At 43.8% G+C, this 15,538-nt stretch overlaps 1 protein-coding gene and 1 long non-coding RNA gene across 4 annotated transcripts; one reads left to right on the forward strand and one right to left on the reverse strand.

The window, feature by feature from the left end:
- The first annotated feature begins 197 nt into the window (after positions 1-197).
- On the forward strand, positions 198-882 carry LOC115177871 (uncharacterized). The gene is made up of 2 exons (XR_003872521.1): positions 198-289; positions 385-882. It is a non-coding gene; the product is annotated as an uncharacterized LOC115177871 (long non-coding RNA).
- A 5,691-nt stretch (positions 883-6,573) lies between these two features.
- LOC115178911 (ERI1 exoribonuclease 2) lies at positions 6,574-15,487 on the reverse strand. 3 transcript variants are annotated; one of them, XR_003872716.1, is made up of 10 exons: positions 15,300-15,487; positions 15,034-15,098; positions 14,859-14,939; positions 14,471-14,646; positions 14,153-14,306; positions 13,379-13,479; positions 13,220-13,301; positions 9,671-9,759; positions 7,508-8,794; positions 6,574-7,400 (listed from the first exon to the last, which is right to left on the reverse strand). XR_003872716.1 is itself a non-coding variant. In XM_029740340.1 (9 exons), exons 1-9 carry the CDS (start codon positions 15,320-15,322, stop codon positions 8,039-8,041), a joined length of 1,479 nt encoding a protein of 492 aa, XP_029596200.1. In that variant the 5' UTR covers positions 15,323-15,487; the 3' UTR covers positions 6,574-8,038. The 3 variants fall into 3 exon arrangements, 2 of the variants coding, with proteins under 2 accessions (XP_029596200.1, XP_029596199.1); XM_029740340.1 differs by having other exon boundaries at positions 6,574-8,794; positions 14,519-14,646; XM_029740339.1 differs by having other exon boundaries at positions 6,574-8,794.
- Between the last annotated feature and the right edge of the window lie 51 nt (positions 15,488-15,538).

A 15,538-nucleotide genomic window follows, 5' to 3' on the forward strand; every position in this document is an offset into this window, starting at 1 on the left:
GTACTTAATATAGGTCTTATTTAACCTCGAGATGGGATGTGGGTTTTTTTTTTTTTAAGTTGAACGTGTGCTCTTTTTGGCAATGTTAAAATTAGGTGAAATATAAGTGTTTTTTTCTCCACATCTCAAAAGGCACCGAATTAGTGGAACGACCTTTATGAGTTTTTCAGAAATGTTTCAGGACCTCCGTGACACAAGATGGCGAAACGGACCTAAAAAACCTTTCACATTCCATATAGATGGGCTATCGAAGAAGAAGCAATGCAGAGTGCAGAACGGGACAGCTAAGGTAGCTTGCATTTACATGTATCCTCATTTCACATTCCTCTATACCTACCGATTGCATACATTATAAAGTCAGGTTATTGTATTGTTCCCAAACAGATCGTTGTAACATGGTGTTGAGTCGTCTTCTATCCGCTCTGCTCAACAAAGCGCAAGTGGTGGATAAACTGGCCGAGTTGCGACCTATACGACGGGCCGCACAGCTCACCGCTTATGCCTGGATGAAGGCAAAAATTGCCGGAAAAGATGCGACAACCAAACTGCTGAAGTTCAAAACAGTTCGCCAGATACGACATGAGGCTTCGGGACTGCCTAAAAACGTCGGGGAGGTGGGGAGAAGAGCCGGAAGACTTCGGGATTCTTTAGTAAATGATGTGAAAGACGGGATAAGGGACAATTCGAGACAAGTTAAAGACAAGGACAAATGATGCTGTGTTCAACAACAAACCAAATAGTATATTTTAAGGCTATCATAATGGTCTTCTTTAGCTCTCAAAAACTCTATTCTGACCAGTATTCAAAATAAAAGCCCGCATTTCAAAACACTGCAATGTGTAGAATTCATTCAAAAACATTAAAATATTACATTTGAATCTATGTCCATTTTTATTGTGATTTATAAGCAAACGCAAGGAGTACTTTATGGAAACAATTACAAACATGCTTCAAAAAACATTTAAAACCTGTTAGGAATAGGGGGCAGTATTTTCACGTTCGGATGAAAAGCGTGCCCAGAGTACACTGCCTGCTCCTCGGGCCCAGAGTCAAATATTTGCATATTATTAGTAGATTTGGATAGAAAACACTCCGACGTTTCTAAAACTGTTTGAATGATGTCTGTGAGTATAACATAACTCATATGGCAGGCAAAAACCTGAGAAACATCCAACCAGGAAGTGGGAAATCTGAGGGTTGTAGTTTTTCTATCTAATCCCTTTCCAAACTACAGTGTCTGTGGGGTCATATTGCACTTCCTAAGGCTTCCACTAGATGTCAACAGTCTTTAGAACCTTGTTTCATGCTTCTACTGTTACTGGCCAGAGAATAAGAGCCCAGTCAACCAGTGGACTGCCTGGGACCAGCGAGTTGTTTACTGCTCAGGCACGCCGCTCCTTCTTTTTCCTCTGTAATGAATACGCTATTGTCCGGTTGGAATATTATCAAATATTTATGTTAAAAAGAACCTAAGGATTGATTGTAAACATCGTTTGACATGTTTCTACGAACGGTAATGGAACATTTTGACTTTTTGTCTCTGGTTTTACGCTCGCGCATTTTGCCTTTGGATAGTGATCTGAACGTGTGAACAAAAGGAGGTATTTGGACATAAATATGGAGTTTTTCAACTGGGAGTGCTGGGAGTGCGTTCCAACGAAGATCAGCAAAGGTAAGTGAAGATTTATAATACTATTTCTGAGTTTAGTTGACTCCAGAACTTGGCGGGTAACTGTATAGCTTGCTTTGATGGCTGAGCTCTGTACTCAGAATATTGAACAATGTGCTTTCGTCGTAAAGCTATTTTGAAATCTGACACAGCGGTTGCATTAAGGAGAAGTGTATCTATAATTCTTTCAATAACTGTGGTAAAGTTTATCAATGTTTATGATGAGAATTTTTGTAAATTGATGTGCTCATTCACCGGGAGTTTTGGGAGGCAATACATTTTCTGAACACCACGCGCCAATGTAAAATGTTATTTTTTTATACAAATATGAACTTTATCGAACAAAACATACATGTATTGTGTAACATTGAGTCCTGGGAGTGTCATCTGATGAAGATCAAAGGTTAGTGATTCATTTTAGCTGTATTTCTGTTTTTTGTGATGCCTCTCCTTGCTTGGAAAATGGCTGTGTGGTTTTTCTTGTGAAGTTGATGTCCTAACATAATATAATGTTATGCTTTTGCCGTAAAGCCTTTTTGAAATCGGACAATGTGGTTGGATTAACGAGAAGATGCTCTTTAAAATTGTGTATAATAGTTGTATGTTTGAGAAAATTGAATTATGAGATTTTTGCTGTTTTGTATTTCGCGCCCTGCTATTCCATTGGCTGTTGGCGAGTGGAACCCCTGTCCATAACAGGTTAAGACCCCTATCGAAAAATACAATGTTCAGATTGGTATATTCACAATTTTGGGCTGTGGAGAAGAAAAAAAACAATTCTATGTGCTGAGATAAATGTGGGGTTGGGAATACTCTGTAGGGTCTGTAGAATCTATGGTGATTACTGTATAGGGTCTGTAGAATCTATGGCGATTACTGTATAGGGTCTGTAGAATCTATGGCGATTACTGTATAGGGTCTGTAGAATCTGTGGTGATTACTGTATAGGGTCTGTAGAATCTATGGCGATTACTGTATAGGGTCTGTAGAATCTATGGCGATTACTGTATAGGGTCTGTAGAATCTATGGCGATTACTGTATAGGGTCTGTAGAATCTGTGGTGATTACTGTAAAGGGTCTGTAGAATCTGTGGTGATTACTGTAAAGGGTCTGTAGAATCTATGGCGATTACTGTATAGGGTCTGTAGAATCTATACAATGTGTTATTTCTTATGGGACTGTGGTCTAAATACCCAGCAGCACTTTCTACCCAACCCACTGGAATACATTGTAGGCCTATAACATTACAAATTGGTTTATAGAGGGAGAAAAAACAATTGTGTGTGTGGAAGTAAAGCTTGGGTTGGGATTACTGTAGAATCTGTAGAATCTGTATATGGTGTTATTTCTTGTGGGACTGTGGTCTAAATACCCAGCAGCACTTTCTACTCCACCCACTTGGTTCCAATGCAATACACTGTAGGCATAGACCATCTATCATTTACATGTTAGTCATTTATCCAGAGAGACTTAGGGTAGTGAGTCATTTAGGAGATGCTCTTATCCAGAGAGACTTAGGGTAGTGAGTCATTTAGGAGACACTTATCCAGAGAGACTTAGGGTAGTGAGTCATTTAGGAGATGCTCTTATCCAGAGAGACTTAGGGTAGTGAGTCATTTAGGAGACACTTATCCAGTGAGACTTAGGGTAGTGAGTCATTTAGGAGATGCTCTTATCCAGAGAGACTTACGGTAGTGAGTCATTTAGGAGACACTTATCCAGAGAGACTTAGGGTAGTGAGTCATTTAGGAGATGCTCTTATCCAGAGAGACTTACGGTAGTGAGTCATTTAGGAGACACTTATCCAGAGAGACTTACGGTAGTGAGTCATTTAGGAGACACTTATCCAGAGAGACTTAGGGTAGTGAGTCATTTAGGAGATGCTCTTATCCAGAGAGACTTAGGGTAGTGAGTCATTTAGGAGATGCTCTTATCCAGAGAGACTTAGGGTAGTGAGTCATTTAGGAGACACTTATCCAGAGAGACTTAGGGTAGTGAGTCATTTAGGAGATGCTCTTATTCAGAGAGACTTAGGGTAGTGAGTGCATACATATCCATAGGCTACTGGTCCCCTGTGGGAATCGAACCCACAACCCTGGTGTTGAAAGCACCACGCTCTACCAACTGAGTCAACCGTACATTGATTCTACAGACCCTACTAAGTAATCCCAACCACACTTTTACTAAGGCACATGGAATCATTTGTTCTCTATAAGCCAATGTGTAATTTATAGGCATATGGTCTATTGCATTGGGACCAATGGAGTGGTTGAAGTAGAAAGTGTTTCTAGACCTATAGACCTCAGTTCACCATATATATAGATTCTACAGACCCTACTGAGTGCTTCCTTTCTGGGCCTATAGACCTCAGTCCACCATGAAGTAACACCATATACACAGTGGGGTGTGAAATTATTGACACCCTTAATAAAGATGAGCAATAATGACTGTATAAAATAATTCAAACACAGATATATTGTATGCAAAAAAAATAAATGGGTAACTTCTATTATTTTATACAATCGTTCAGAGAAAGATTGTGTTTAACAAGTAATACAACAACAAATTGACACCCCTAAAGACTCTTATACAGTAGTCAGAAGTTTAGTATTTGGTCCCATATTCCTAGCACGCAATGATTATATCACCTCTACAAATATCATATTCCATATGCATTTTTGTGTTTCAGATTATGTTATAACGAATAGAAATTAATGGTAAATAACGCAGTGTGTCATTTTGGAGTCACAAAAAGAAACACTAACATTAATGTGGATGCTACCATGATTACGGATAATCCTGAATGAATTGTGAATAATGATGAGTGAGAAAGTTAGAGGGTCAAAGATCATACCCCCAAAGACATGCTAACCTCTCACCATTACCAATAACAGGGGAGGTTAACATTATATATTATACCCCCAAGACATGCTAACCTCTCACCATTACCAATAACAGGGGAGGTTAGCATTATATATCATACCCCCAAAGACATGCTAACCTCTCACCATTACCATTAACAGGGGAGGTTAACATTATATATTATACCCCCAAGACATGCTAACCTCTCACCATTACCATTAACAGGGGAGGTTGACATTATATATTATACCCCCAAAGACATGCTAACCTCTCACCATTACCAATAACAGGGGAGGTTAACATTATATATTATACCCCCAAAGACATGCTAACCTCTCACCATTACCAATAACAGGGGAGGTTAACATTATATATTATACCCCCAAAGACATGCTAACCTCTCACCATTACCAATAACAGGGGAGGTTAGCATTATATATCATACCCCCAAAGACATGCTAACCTCTCACCATTACCAATAACAGGGGAGGTTAACATTATATATTATACCCCCCAAGACATGCTAACCTCTCACCATTACCATTAACAGGGGAGGTTGACATTATATATTATACCCCCAAAGACATGCTAACCTCTCACCATTACCAATAACAGGGGAGGTTAGCATTATATATCATACCCCCAAAGACATGGTAACCTCTCACCATTACCATTAACAGGGGAGGTTAGCATTATATATTATACCCCCAAAGACATGCTAACCTCTCACCATTACCAATAACAGGGGAGGTTAGCATTATATATTATACCCCCAAAGACATGCTAACCTCTCACCATTACCAATAACAGGGGAGGTTAGCATTATATATTATACCCCCAAAGACATGCTAACCTCTCACCATTACCAATAACAGGGGAGGTTAGCATTATATATTATACCCCCAAAGACATGCTAACCTCTCACCATTACCAATAACAGGGGAGGTTAGCATTATATATTATACCCCCAAAGACATGCTAACCTCTCACCATTACCAATAACAGGGGAGGTTAACATTATATATTATACCCCCAAAGACATGCTAACCTCTCACCATTACCAATAACAGGGGAGGTTAGCATTATATATTATACCCCCAAAGACATGCTAACCTCTCACCATTACCAATAACAGGGGAGGTTAGCATTATATATCATACCCCCAAAGACATGCTAACCTCTCACCATTACCAATAACAGGGGAGGTTAACATTATATATTATACCCCCAAAGACATGCTAACCTCTCACCATTACCAATAACAGGGGAGGTTAACATTATATATTATACCCCCAAAGACATGCTAACCTCTCACCATTACCAATAACAGGGGAGGTTAGCATTATATATTATACCCCCAAAGACATGCTAACCTCTCACCATTACCAATAACAGGGGAGGTTAGCATTATATATCATACCCCCAAAGACATGCTAACCTCTCACCATTACCAATAACAGGGGAGGTTAACATTATATATTATACCCCCAAAGACATGCTAACCTCTCACCATTACCAATAACAGGGGAGGTTAACATTATATATTATACCCCCAAAGACATGCTAACCTCTCACCATTACCAATAACAGGGGAGGTTAGCATTATATATCATACCCCCAAAGACATGCTAACCTCTCACCATTACCAATAACAGGGGAGGTTAGCATTATATATCATACCCCCAAAGACATGCTAACCTCTCACCATTACCAATAACAGGGGAGGTTAACATTATATATTATACCCCCAAAGACATGCTAACCTCTCACCATTACCAATAACGGGAGGTTAGCATGTCTTGGGTGGTATGATCTTTGACCCACTAACTTTCTCACTCATTATTCACAGTTCATTTTGAAGGCTTACCGCCGATTCCACTATTGTTGCGCATTTAAAATATTGGTGGCTCTAGTACAGGGCGCCAAGAGGGACAATTTGCAATATGTGCAATTCCAACCTCATGTCAGAACACAAAACATTTAGAATTTCCATTTTGGTCCGACCTCAACTGTTATATTTACAACAATAGAACCCATGTAATAAAATTCATGACATATTTTATTATGACTATACCGACTTAAAAAGTATTTTACATTTCATCATGACGTCATTATGAGGATCAATTCTATTTAGAAACTGTACAGGATATTGGTCAACGAATGCACCAGATTTAGTATGTGGACATAAATCATATACTCAAAACACACATCATACATATTTTCATAAAGTACAGTTTAAAATATGAGACCTTTGTGAGGAGAATCTCAATTGCATTTCCTTGATTCCTCGTGTCCTCTCCTCGCCGCCTCACAAACCCATTGGATGAGAAGGAAATGCTATTGAGAGTCTCCCTATGACCTCAAGCTAATTGATATCTCATCCTAGATGATGACAGGGGGACGAACAACACTGGAGTTGAGACCAAAACACAGAGCGATTGAGGCGGCAGCGGAGGCTGGTGATTTAGCCTGGAGGAGAGCAGACTCCCACTTAAATAACTCACATCCCTTCCTGGTCCCCCCAGGGCCGTGTTTACGCACCACGCAGCAGTAGAACGCTCGGCCTTGGTTCGGACCGCCGTTACATACCGTTAGACGCTTGGCTCGCCGCCCACAGTCACACAGCGGGGCCGTGATCTTGGTGCTGCGGTTCGGCAGGAACAAGGACCGGTTAACGGACGAGGAGAGGATGGAGGACGATCCACCGACAGAAGGACGAGAGACAGAGGAGAGGCAAGAGGAGTACTTGTGGATCATGAAAGATGAGTTTGGCGTCTCTGCGTGCAGACTTGAACGTGAAGTCGATGGGTTAGGGATGACAGGTCTGGGCCTGGCAAATGAAAGATTGGATGCAGAGCCGTTTGGTGTCTGTGAAACAGAGAGGTTAGAATCACTGCTGGTGGTAACTGGTTTGGGTCTAGTGAAGGAAGGATTGGGAAGGTTTGTAGTAGAGGACATGGATGTGAAGGAGTTACCAGGGTTTTTTGTTGTGAGCGATCTTGACAGTGTAGCATGGAGGTTGGAGTTCTGGAGGCCTGGTCTGGGTTTGACAAAGGAATGATTGGATGCTGTCGAGGTATTGGATGTGATAGAAATACTGGATGTAGAAGAGGTATTTGAGGCTCTTGGCTTGTCTTTGTAGATCACAAAGGAGTTGTTCGATGTTGCCGTTTGCGGTCTTGACCGTGTAGCTGAGCGGTTGGAATCATGGGTAACAGGTCTGGGTTTGGCAAAGGAGAAACTGCATGAACTATTGGACCCAGAGATGTTGAATATCCTCGTTGTCTCAGCTTTTGCAGAACTGGAGGATATTCTCGATCCGTTCTTGACGATCACAAAGGAGTTTTTTGACGTTTCCGTGTTCAGTCTTGACCGTGTATCTGAGAGGTTTGAGGAAGGGGACAGACTATTGGCTGCAGAGGTGTTGTAGGTCCTTGTTGTCTCAGCCTTCAAAGACACCAAGTTCCTGGAGGACGTTCTAGTATCGGTCTTGTGTACCAGGCTGGTCAGACGTTGGCAGGGCGTGTTGGTGGTATTGGAACTAGGCCTACTGTTGGTTGGACCTCTACCAGGATTTGAATGTACTGGGCTTGGACACAGCAAGGTCTTCCCATAGACCGAGGTATCATCCACCTCAAACCTCTCGTTCTCTGTGTACACATCAGCAACAGAAGCCTCGTCACCAACCATGACATCCCAGTCCTCCTCCAACACCATGTCATCATACGAACAGCACGACTCCGTTTCCACCAAGATGGGCAAGTCCTCCTCCATACTTCCTGTTTCTGGGTCGGGTCTGGCTGGGGTAGATGGGTAATGCAATTCATAGTGGTGGAGACCAGAACGAGGCTGTTGATGTAGTGATGAGGAGAGGGGATATTGAAAGTCATAGGAGAGGAGACGGACCGTATTGTTCCTATTCTAACTGTTCTGCTGCTATTACTACTACCACCACACATTGGAGTGGTCAGACCATTTAGAAGAGTCTTTGGTGAAACAATACTCTGATACGGAACAGGTTCAGCAGTTAAGTTGCTGTTCACCTCTGTGTTGGGAACCATGTTGTCTGAAGGCTTGGGTCGTGTTTCAACAACGTCTGTGTTGCTAACTGGCTTGCTGTTGGGTTGATTTTCAAGATGGTCGCCGCTCTCTGCCGTCTTGGAGGGTTTTTTGATAGTGGTGTTGTTATCCCCCTTGTTGCTAGGACAACCATTCCCTGGCACGTTCCCATTTCCAAACAGGGGTTTGGTCTTCAAAGGTGCCTAAGAGGTAAACAAATAAAATAAATCAATACATTATAATTATTTTTCCCCCGTTTTCTCCCCAATTACAATCTTGTCTCATCGTTGCACCTCCCCAACAGGCTCAGGAGGCGAAGGTCAAGTCATGCGTCCTCCGAAACATGACCCGCCAAACCTCGCTCCTTAACACCCGCCCGCTTAACCCGGAAGCCAGCCGCATCAACTGACGACCGAGGTCAGCCTGCAGGCGCCCGACCCGCCACAAGAGGGCGATGAGCCAACTAAAGCCCCCCCCTCCCCCCCGGCCAAACCCTCCCGTAACCCGGACGACGCTGGGCCAATTGTGCGCTGCCATATGGGACTCCCGATCACAGCCGGTTGTGAAACAGCCCGGGATCGAATCAGGGTCTGTCGTGACCCCTCTAGCACTGAGATGCAGTGCCTTAGAACGCTGCGCCACTCGGGAGGCCCCAAATCAAAATAAATGTTTTACAAACTTTATTGATAGTCAGTCCAGTAAACAGAGGAGAGAGAGTCATATTCACTAGAAACCAAACGGAAGAAAACAGACCCGAAACAAGGAGTGGCTTCCTGAACTCCAGTAAGAAACTCGTTTTCATTGCAAAACCTTTTACATGGCAAAATGTTTCGCTACGGTTTATACTAATGAATACAACCCAGGTGTGTATGGAACGGGGGAAGAGTCAACTACGCGCGTGAGTCTTTACGGGAGGAGGAGTGGGTATTCTGGGGCGTTGACAGAAATCCAAGGGTTCGATGTAGGTCGCCTCTGGGTGAGTCTTTAGGGGCGTAGTACAGTAGTCCAGGGGTCGTCAGCACGGTGGGGTCGTTAGTACTGGGGGTGTAGTAGTGGGGGTTCGTCAGGACGCCACTCACCCTCTCCAGACTGCGCGTAATCTTCATCACACAGCCATCCCTCATCATCCTCCAGGCCAGGTGGGCCGTGTTGCGGGCGTCATCCAGACCTGCAAATAATATTCAACAAAAACTATTTTCTATGTACTATAAACTATGTCTAGATTTTCAAAAATGCTGAAGAGAAATATTCACGTTGTTTATATGAATGTTATTCATTGTAACTGTTATGGGCTTCATCCAGACCATCAAACAATATGTACACTGCTCAAAAAAATAAAGGGAACACTTAAACAACACAATGTAACTCCAAGTCAATCACACTTCTGTGAAATCAAACTGTCCACTTAGGAAGCAACACTGATTGACAATAAATTTCACATGCTGTTGTGCAAATGGAATAGACAACAGGTGGAAATTATAGGCAATTAGCAAGACACCCCCAATAAAGGAGTGGTTCTGCAGGTGGGGACCACAGACCACTTCTCAGTTCCTATGCTTCCTGGCTGATGTTTTGGTCACTTTTGAATGCTGGCGGTGCTTTCACTCTAGTGGTAGCATGAGACGGAGTCTACAACCCACACAAGTGGCTCAGGTAGTGCAGCTCATCCAGGATGGCACATCAATGCGAGCTGTGGCAAGAAGGTTTGCTGTGTCTGTCAGCGTAGTGTCCAGAGCATGGAGGCGCTACCAGGAGACAGGCAAGTACATCAGGAGACGTGGAGGAGGCCGTAGGAGGGCAACAACCCAGCAGCAGGACCGCTACCTCTGCCTTTGTGCAAGGAGGAGCAGGAGGAGCACTGCCAGAGCCCTGCAAAATTACCACCAGCAGGCCACAAATGTGCATGTGTCTGCTCAAACGGTCAGAAACAGACTCCATGAGGGTGGTATGAGGGCCCGACGTCCACAGGTAGGGGTTGTGCTTACAGCCCAACACCGTGCAGGACGTTTGGCATTTGCAAATTCGCCACTGGCGCCCTGTGCTCTTCACAGATGAAAGCAGGTTCACACTGAGCACATGTGACAGACGTGACAGTGTCTGGAGATGCCGTAGAGAACGTTCTGCTGCCTGCAACATCCTACAGCATGACCGGTTTGGCGGTGGGTCAGTCATGGTGTGGGGTGGCATTTCTTTGGGGGGCCGCACAGCCCTCCATGTGCTCGCCAGAGGTAGCCTGACTGCCATTAGGTACTGAGATGAGATCCTCAGACCCCTTGTGAGACCATATGCTGGTGCGGTTGGCCCTGGGTTTCTCCTAATGCAAGACAATGCTAGACCTCATGTGGCTGGAGTGTGTCAGCAGTTCCTGCAAGAGGAAGGCATTGATGCTATGGACTGGCCCACCCGTTCCCCAGACCTGAATCCAATTGAGCACATCTGGGACATCATGTCTCGCTCCATCCACCAACGCCACGTTGCACCACAGACTGTCCAGGAGTTGGCGGATGCTTTAGTCCAGGTCTGGGAGGAGATCCCTCAGGAGACTATCCTCCACCTCATCAGGAGCATGCCCAGGTGTTGTAGGGAGGTCATACAGGCACGTGGAGGCCACACACACTACTGAGCCTCATTTTGACTTGCTTTAAGGACATTACATCAAAGTTGGATCAGCCTGTAGTGTGGTTTTCCACTTTAATTTTGAGTGTGACTCCAAATCCAGACCTCCATGGGTTGATAAATTGGATTTCCATGGATTATTTGTGTGTGATTTTGTTGTCAGCACATTCAACTATGTAAAGAAAAAAGTATTTAATAAGATTATTTCATTCATTCAGATCTAGGATGTGTTATTTTAGTGTTCCCTTTATTTTTTTGAGCAGTGTAAATTATTCCCAGTAACTGACAATGAGGACTGGAGTCTTGTGTGTATGTTTCGATCCTAATGTTATTAAATGACTAGAGCTGAGAATGCTAATAGTTAGCTAGCCTGCCACTAGTGCTAAGGATGCTAATACTTAGCTAGCCAGCCACTAGTGCAGAGAATGCTAATAGTTAGCTAGCCAGCCACTAGTGCTAAGAATGCTAATAGTTAGCTAGCCTGCCACTAGTGCTAAGGATGCTAATACTTAGCTAGCCTGCCACTAGTGCTAAGAATGCTAATAGTTAGCTAGCCTGCCACTAGTGCTAAGGATGCTAATACTTAGCTAGCCTGCCACTAGTGCTAAGAATGCTAATAGATAGCTAGCCTGCCACTAGTGCTAAGGATGCTAATACTTAGCTAGCCAGCCACTAGTGCAGAGAATGCTCATAGTTAGCTAGCCAGCCCCTAGTGCTAAGGATGCTAATACTTAGCTAGCCAGCCACTAGTGCAGAGAATGCTAATAGTTAGCTAGCCTGCCACTAGGCTAAGGATGCTAATCCTTAGCTAGCCAGCCACTAGTGCAGAGAATGCTCATAGTTAGCTAGCCAGCCACTAGTGCAGAGAATGCTAATAGTTAGCTAGCCTGCCACTAGTGCTAAGGATGCTAATACTTAGCTAGCCTGCCACTAGTGCTAAGAATGCTAATAGTTAGCTAGCCTGCCACTAGTGCAGAGAATGCTAATAGCTAGCTTGCCAGCCACTTGTGCTGAGCAATTAGTGCTTTTTTTGAGGACGGTTCAGTTTCAATTTGATTATTTAAAAAAATAAATCAGGGTTTTCGATTATGTGGGATGAATGCTGTAACAGAATCCAACTATTACTAAAAGTCCCATGATGGCCCGTCACTGCTCATCACCTATTAACCATTTATTCACTTTACTCTAATGAAATATTTCAGTTGTTGTGTACAAAACATTTGGTTGATCTCTGTAGAGCTGCTGTCTGACAGAAATCAGTATTTTGTAGTTCTTCAAAGTAAATAAGGCATACTTTTCTGACTGCTGATTACCAACTATCAATCACTTAGCTCATGTATTTTCAGGTAGAGATACCTCATGAAGTAACAACTGCTCTCTTCAGCCTCTTCCGTAGCAGGCATAACATAAAACAGACCGGACAAGTAGACGAGCAATGGATTATGGTTATTGTGGTTAATTACCACATTTTATGTGGTAAACTATGTGGAATATTGGCCTGTTGGAAACTACAACATCTCACAGTTCAGGCTGGATCTGATGCATCTCTAGAGAAACTACAACTCCCTACTACATCTCACAGTTCAGGCTGGATCTGATGCATCTCTAGAGAAACTACAACTCCCTACTACATCTCACAGTTCAGGCTGGATCTGATGCATCTCTAGAGAAACTACACATTGAGCTCACAGAAGAAAAAAAATTTAACCGATGTCAGTCAATGAGTTGTTAAAAAAAATAAAACGAATTTCTGTTAATCTCTCAGCACTATAAATGATATTAGAGAGATGTCTTTGGTCTGTGTGTACCTGCGTGCTCCCGTCCAGAGAAGCTCAGCACTATAAATGATAGAGAGATGTTTTTGGTCTGTGTGTACCTGAGTGCTCCCGTCCAGAGAAGCTCAGCACTATAAATGATAGAGAGATGTCTTTGGTCTGTGTGTACCTGAGTGCTCCCGTCCAGAGAAGCTCAGCACTATAAATGATAGAGAGATGTCTTTGGTCTGTGTGTACCTGAGTGCTCCCGTCCAGAGAACTGTATCCCTAAATCCTGTAAAGCTCCATTCAGTCCTTTTGGTTTTCTGTTGTAGAACAGCTGAGAGAGAGAGAGACATGAGTTAGACTGGGTTAAGAGTAACACACACACACACCACACACACACATACCACCTACTCTGTACGTAGCTCTCAGGTCTATCCAGCTGTTCAGAACAGCAGGTTTGTGGAGCTGCTTCCGTTTACACTCATACAGCAGACACACCCCCAGGTCCCAGTCTGAAACAATAGGACACAGATAATCAAGTTGAACAAGCTTATTCCCATTAAATGTTTGAGACTGTACAAAAGTGTGAAAATATACTTATTTCCTCTAAACCTTAACAAAGAATCCACTGGAAAGGCAATATATAGTCAGATATGAGTCCTGGGCCCACAGAGAAAGGCAGTATATAGTCAGATATGAGTCCTGGGCCCACAGAGAAAGGCAGTATATAGTCAGATATGAGTCCTGGGCCCACAGAGAAAGGCAGTATATAGTCAGATATGAGTCCTGGGCCTACAGAGAAAGGCAGTATATAGTCAGATATGAGTCCTGGGCCCACAGAGAAAGGCAGTATATAGTCAGATATGAGTCCTGGGCCCACAGAGAAAGGCAGTGTATAGTCAGATACGAGTCCTGGGCCCACAGAGAAAGGCAGTGTATAGTCAGATATGAGTCCTGGGCCCACAGAGAAAGGCAGTGTATAGTCATATGAGTCCTGGGCCTACAGAGAAAGGCAGTGTATAGTCATATGAGTCCTGGGCCCACAGAGAAAGGCAGTGTATAGTCATATGAGTCCTGGGCCTACAGAGAAAGGGAGGGAAATAAGAATTTCTGATTTCCGTATCAAAACGTTTGGTCTCATTTGAAGGTGACCTGGGTAACCTTTCCTATCCTAAGCTACTATTCCTGACCAGGTGACGAAGGCACAGGGGCGCTGCTCTGCGACTGGAGCCCTCTGGTCCCTGGGGAAGACCACACCCCTCTGGTGCTCCAGAGTCTGCAGCCACCGAGAGAACCGGGACAGACAGATGTGAAGGGGAACCCCGGCCTCCACCTGTTGCTGTAAACAAAATGAATAACAAAGTGTGTGTGTGTGAGAGAGAACCGGGACAGACATGTGGAGGGGACAGACATGTGGTTCCAGTGAGCTGGGTGCAGAAGTCAGACAGTGTGAATACCTGCGGTTCCAGTGAGCTCAGTGCAGAAGTCAGACAGTGTGAATACCTGTGTGGTTCCAGTGAGCTGGGTGCAGAAGTCAGACAGTGTGAATACCTGTGTGGTTCCAGTGAGCTGGGTGCAGAAGTCAGACAGTGTGGGGTGCTCCTGCGGCTGAACGTACGTATGGAACTCTGACTCCACCTCGCCTGTAGCGGTGTTCAGGAGAACAGCAGGAAACTCAACTAGATGGGGGGAGGCAAGGGTGAGAGAGGGGAGGCAAGGGTGAGAGAGGGGAGGCAAGGGGGAGAGAGGGGAGGCAAGGGGGAGAGAGGGGAGGCAAGGGGGAGAGAGGGGAGGCAAGGGGGAGAGAGGGGAGGGGGACAAAGAAAGTGCAATGGTTACAGTATGTAGGTATGATATTACCACAAATATTGTCAAAGTACTGTATACTTACTAATCTCCTGCCCATAGCTGTTCCTCTCTCTCCAGCACGTGGATTCGAAGTCAATGACAATCAGATATGGGAATATTTGATCTGGAAAGTAGAAAGTCAGAAGTTATGGAAGTTGAACGAGATGTCATTGATTCAAGCAGAAAATCAAAAATGTAGGGCGTTTTAAAAGACTTACTAGATGTTAGTGGTTTCTTCTGTCCAGTTGATGACTGGCTGCGTTTCCTCACGAACCCCAATTGTCTGTTTTGTTATGGAAGACATCATCCCATCAGTTTTGTCACCCCCTGCCACTGTGAATATTACTCGTTGTACTTTTATGTTCATGGGAGCGCTAAAAAACATTTGAGAATCATGGCAAGTCGGCATTTGAATGACATTGTTTCTCGGCTAGTATGGCTGTCTAGATATACTTTAGCTAGAAAGCTAGCTAACGTTACTTACTTCGCCAGTTTCTTTGTAGACATGTCGTTTTCCTCAGGCCACGGACTCAACTTCGTTACCAATAGTGTACATTAAAATGTGAACAATGTGACAACCGAAGTACGACTTCAAAAATAAAGTACCAGGTAAAATATCGCATACAACTTCATAACAAAGCAGTGTTGGATTCGCGGTGATCTTTTTTTGAATTCTCGTCACATCTGTGATACTGTGCTGCGCTCGACTGGTTTGGGCTGAAA

Source organism: Salmo trutta, chromosome 38 (genome assembly GCF_901001165.1).
Source record: "Salmo trutta chromosome 38, fSalTru1.1, whole genome shotgun sequence".
NCBI lineage: Eukaryota > Metazoa > Chordata > Actinopteri > Salmoniformes > Salmonidae > Salmo > Salmo trutta.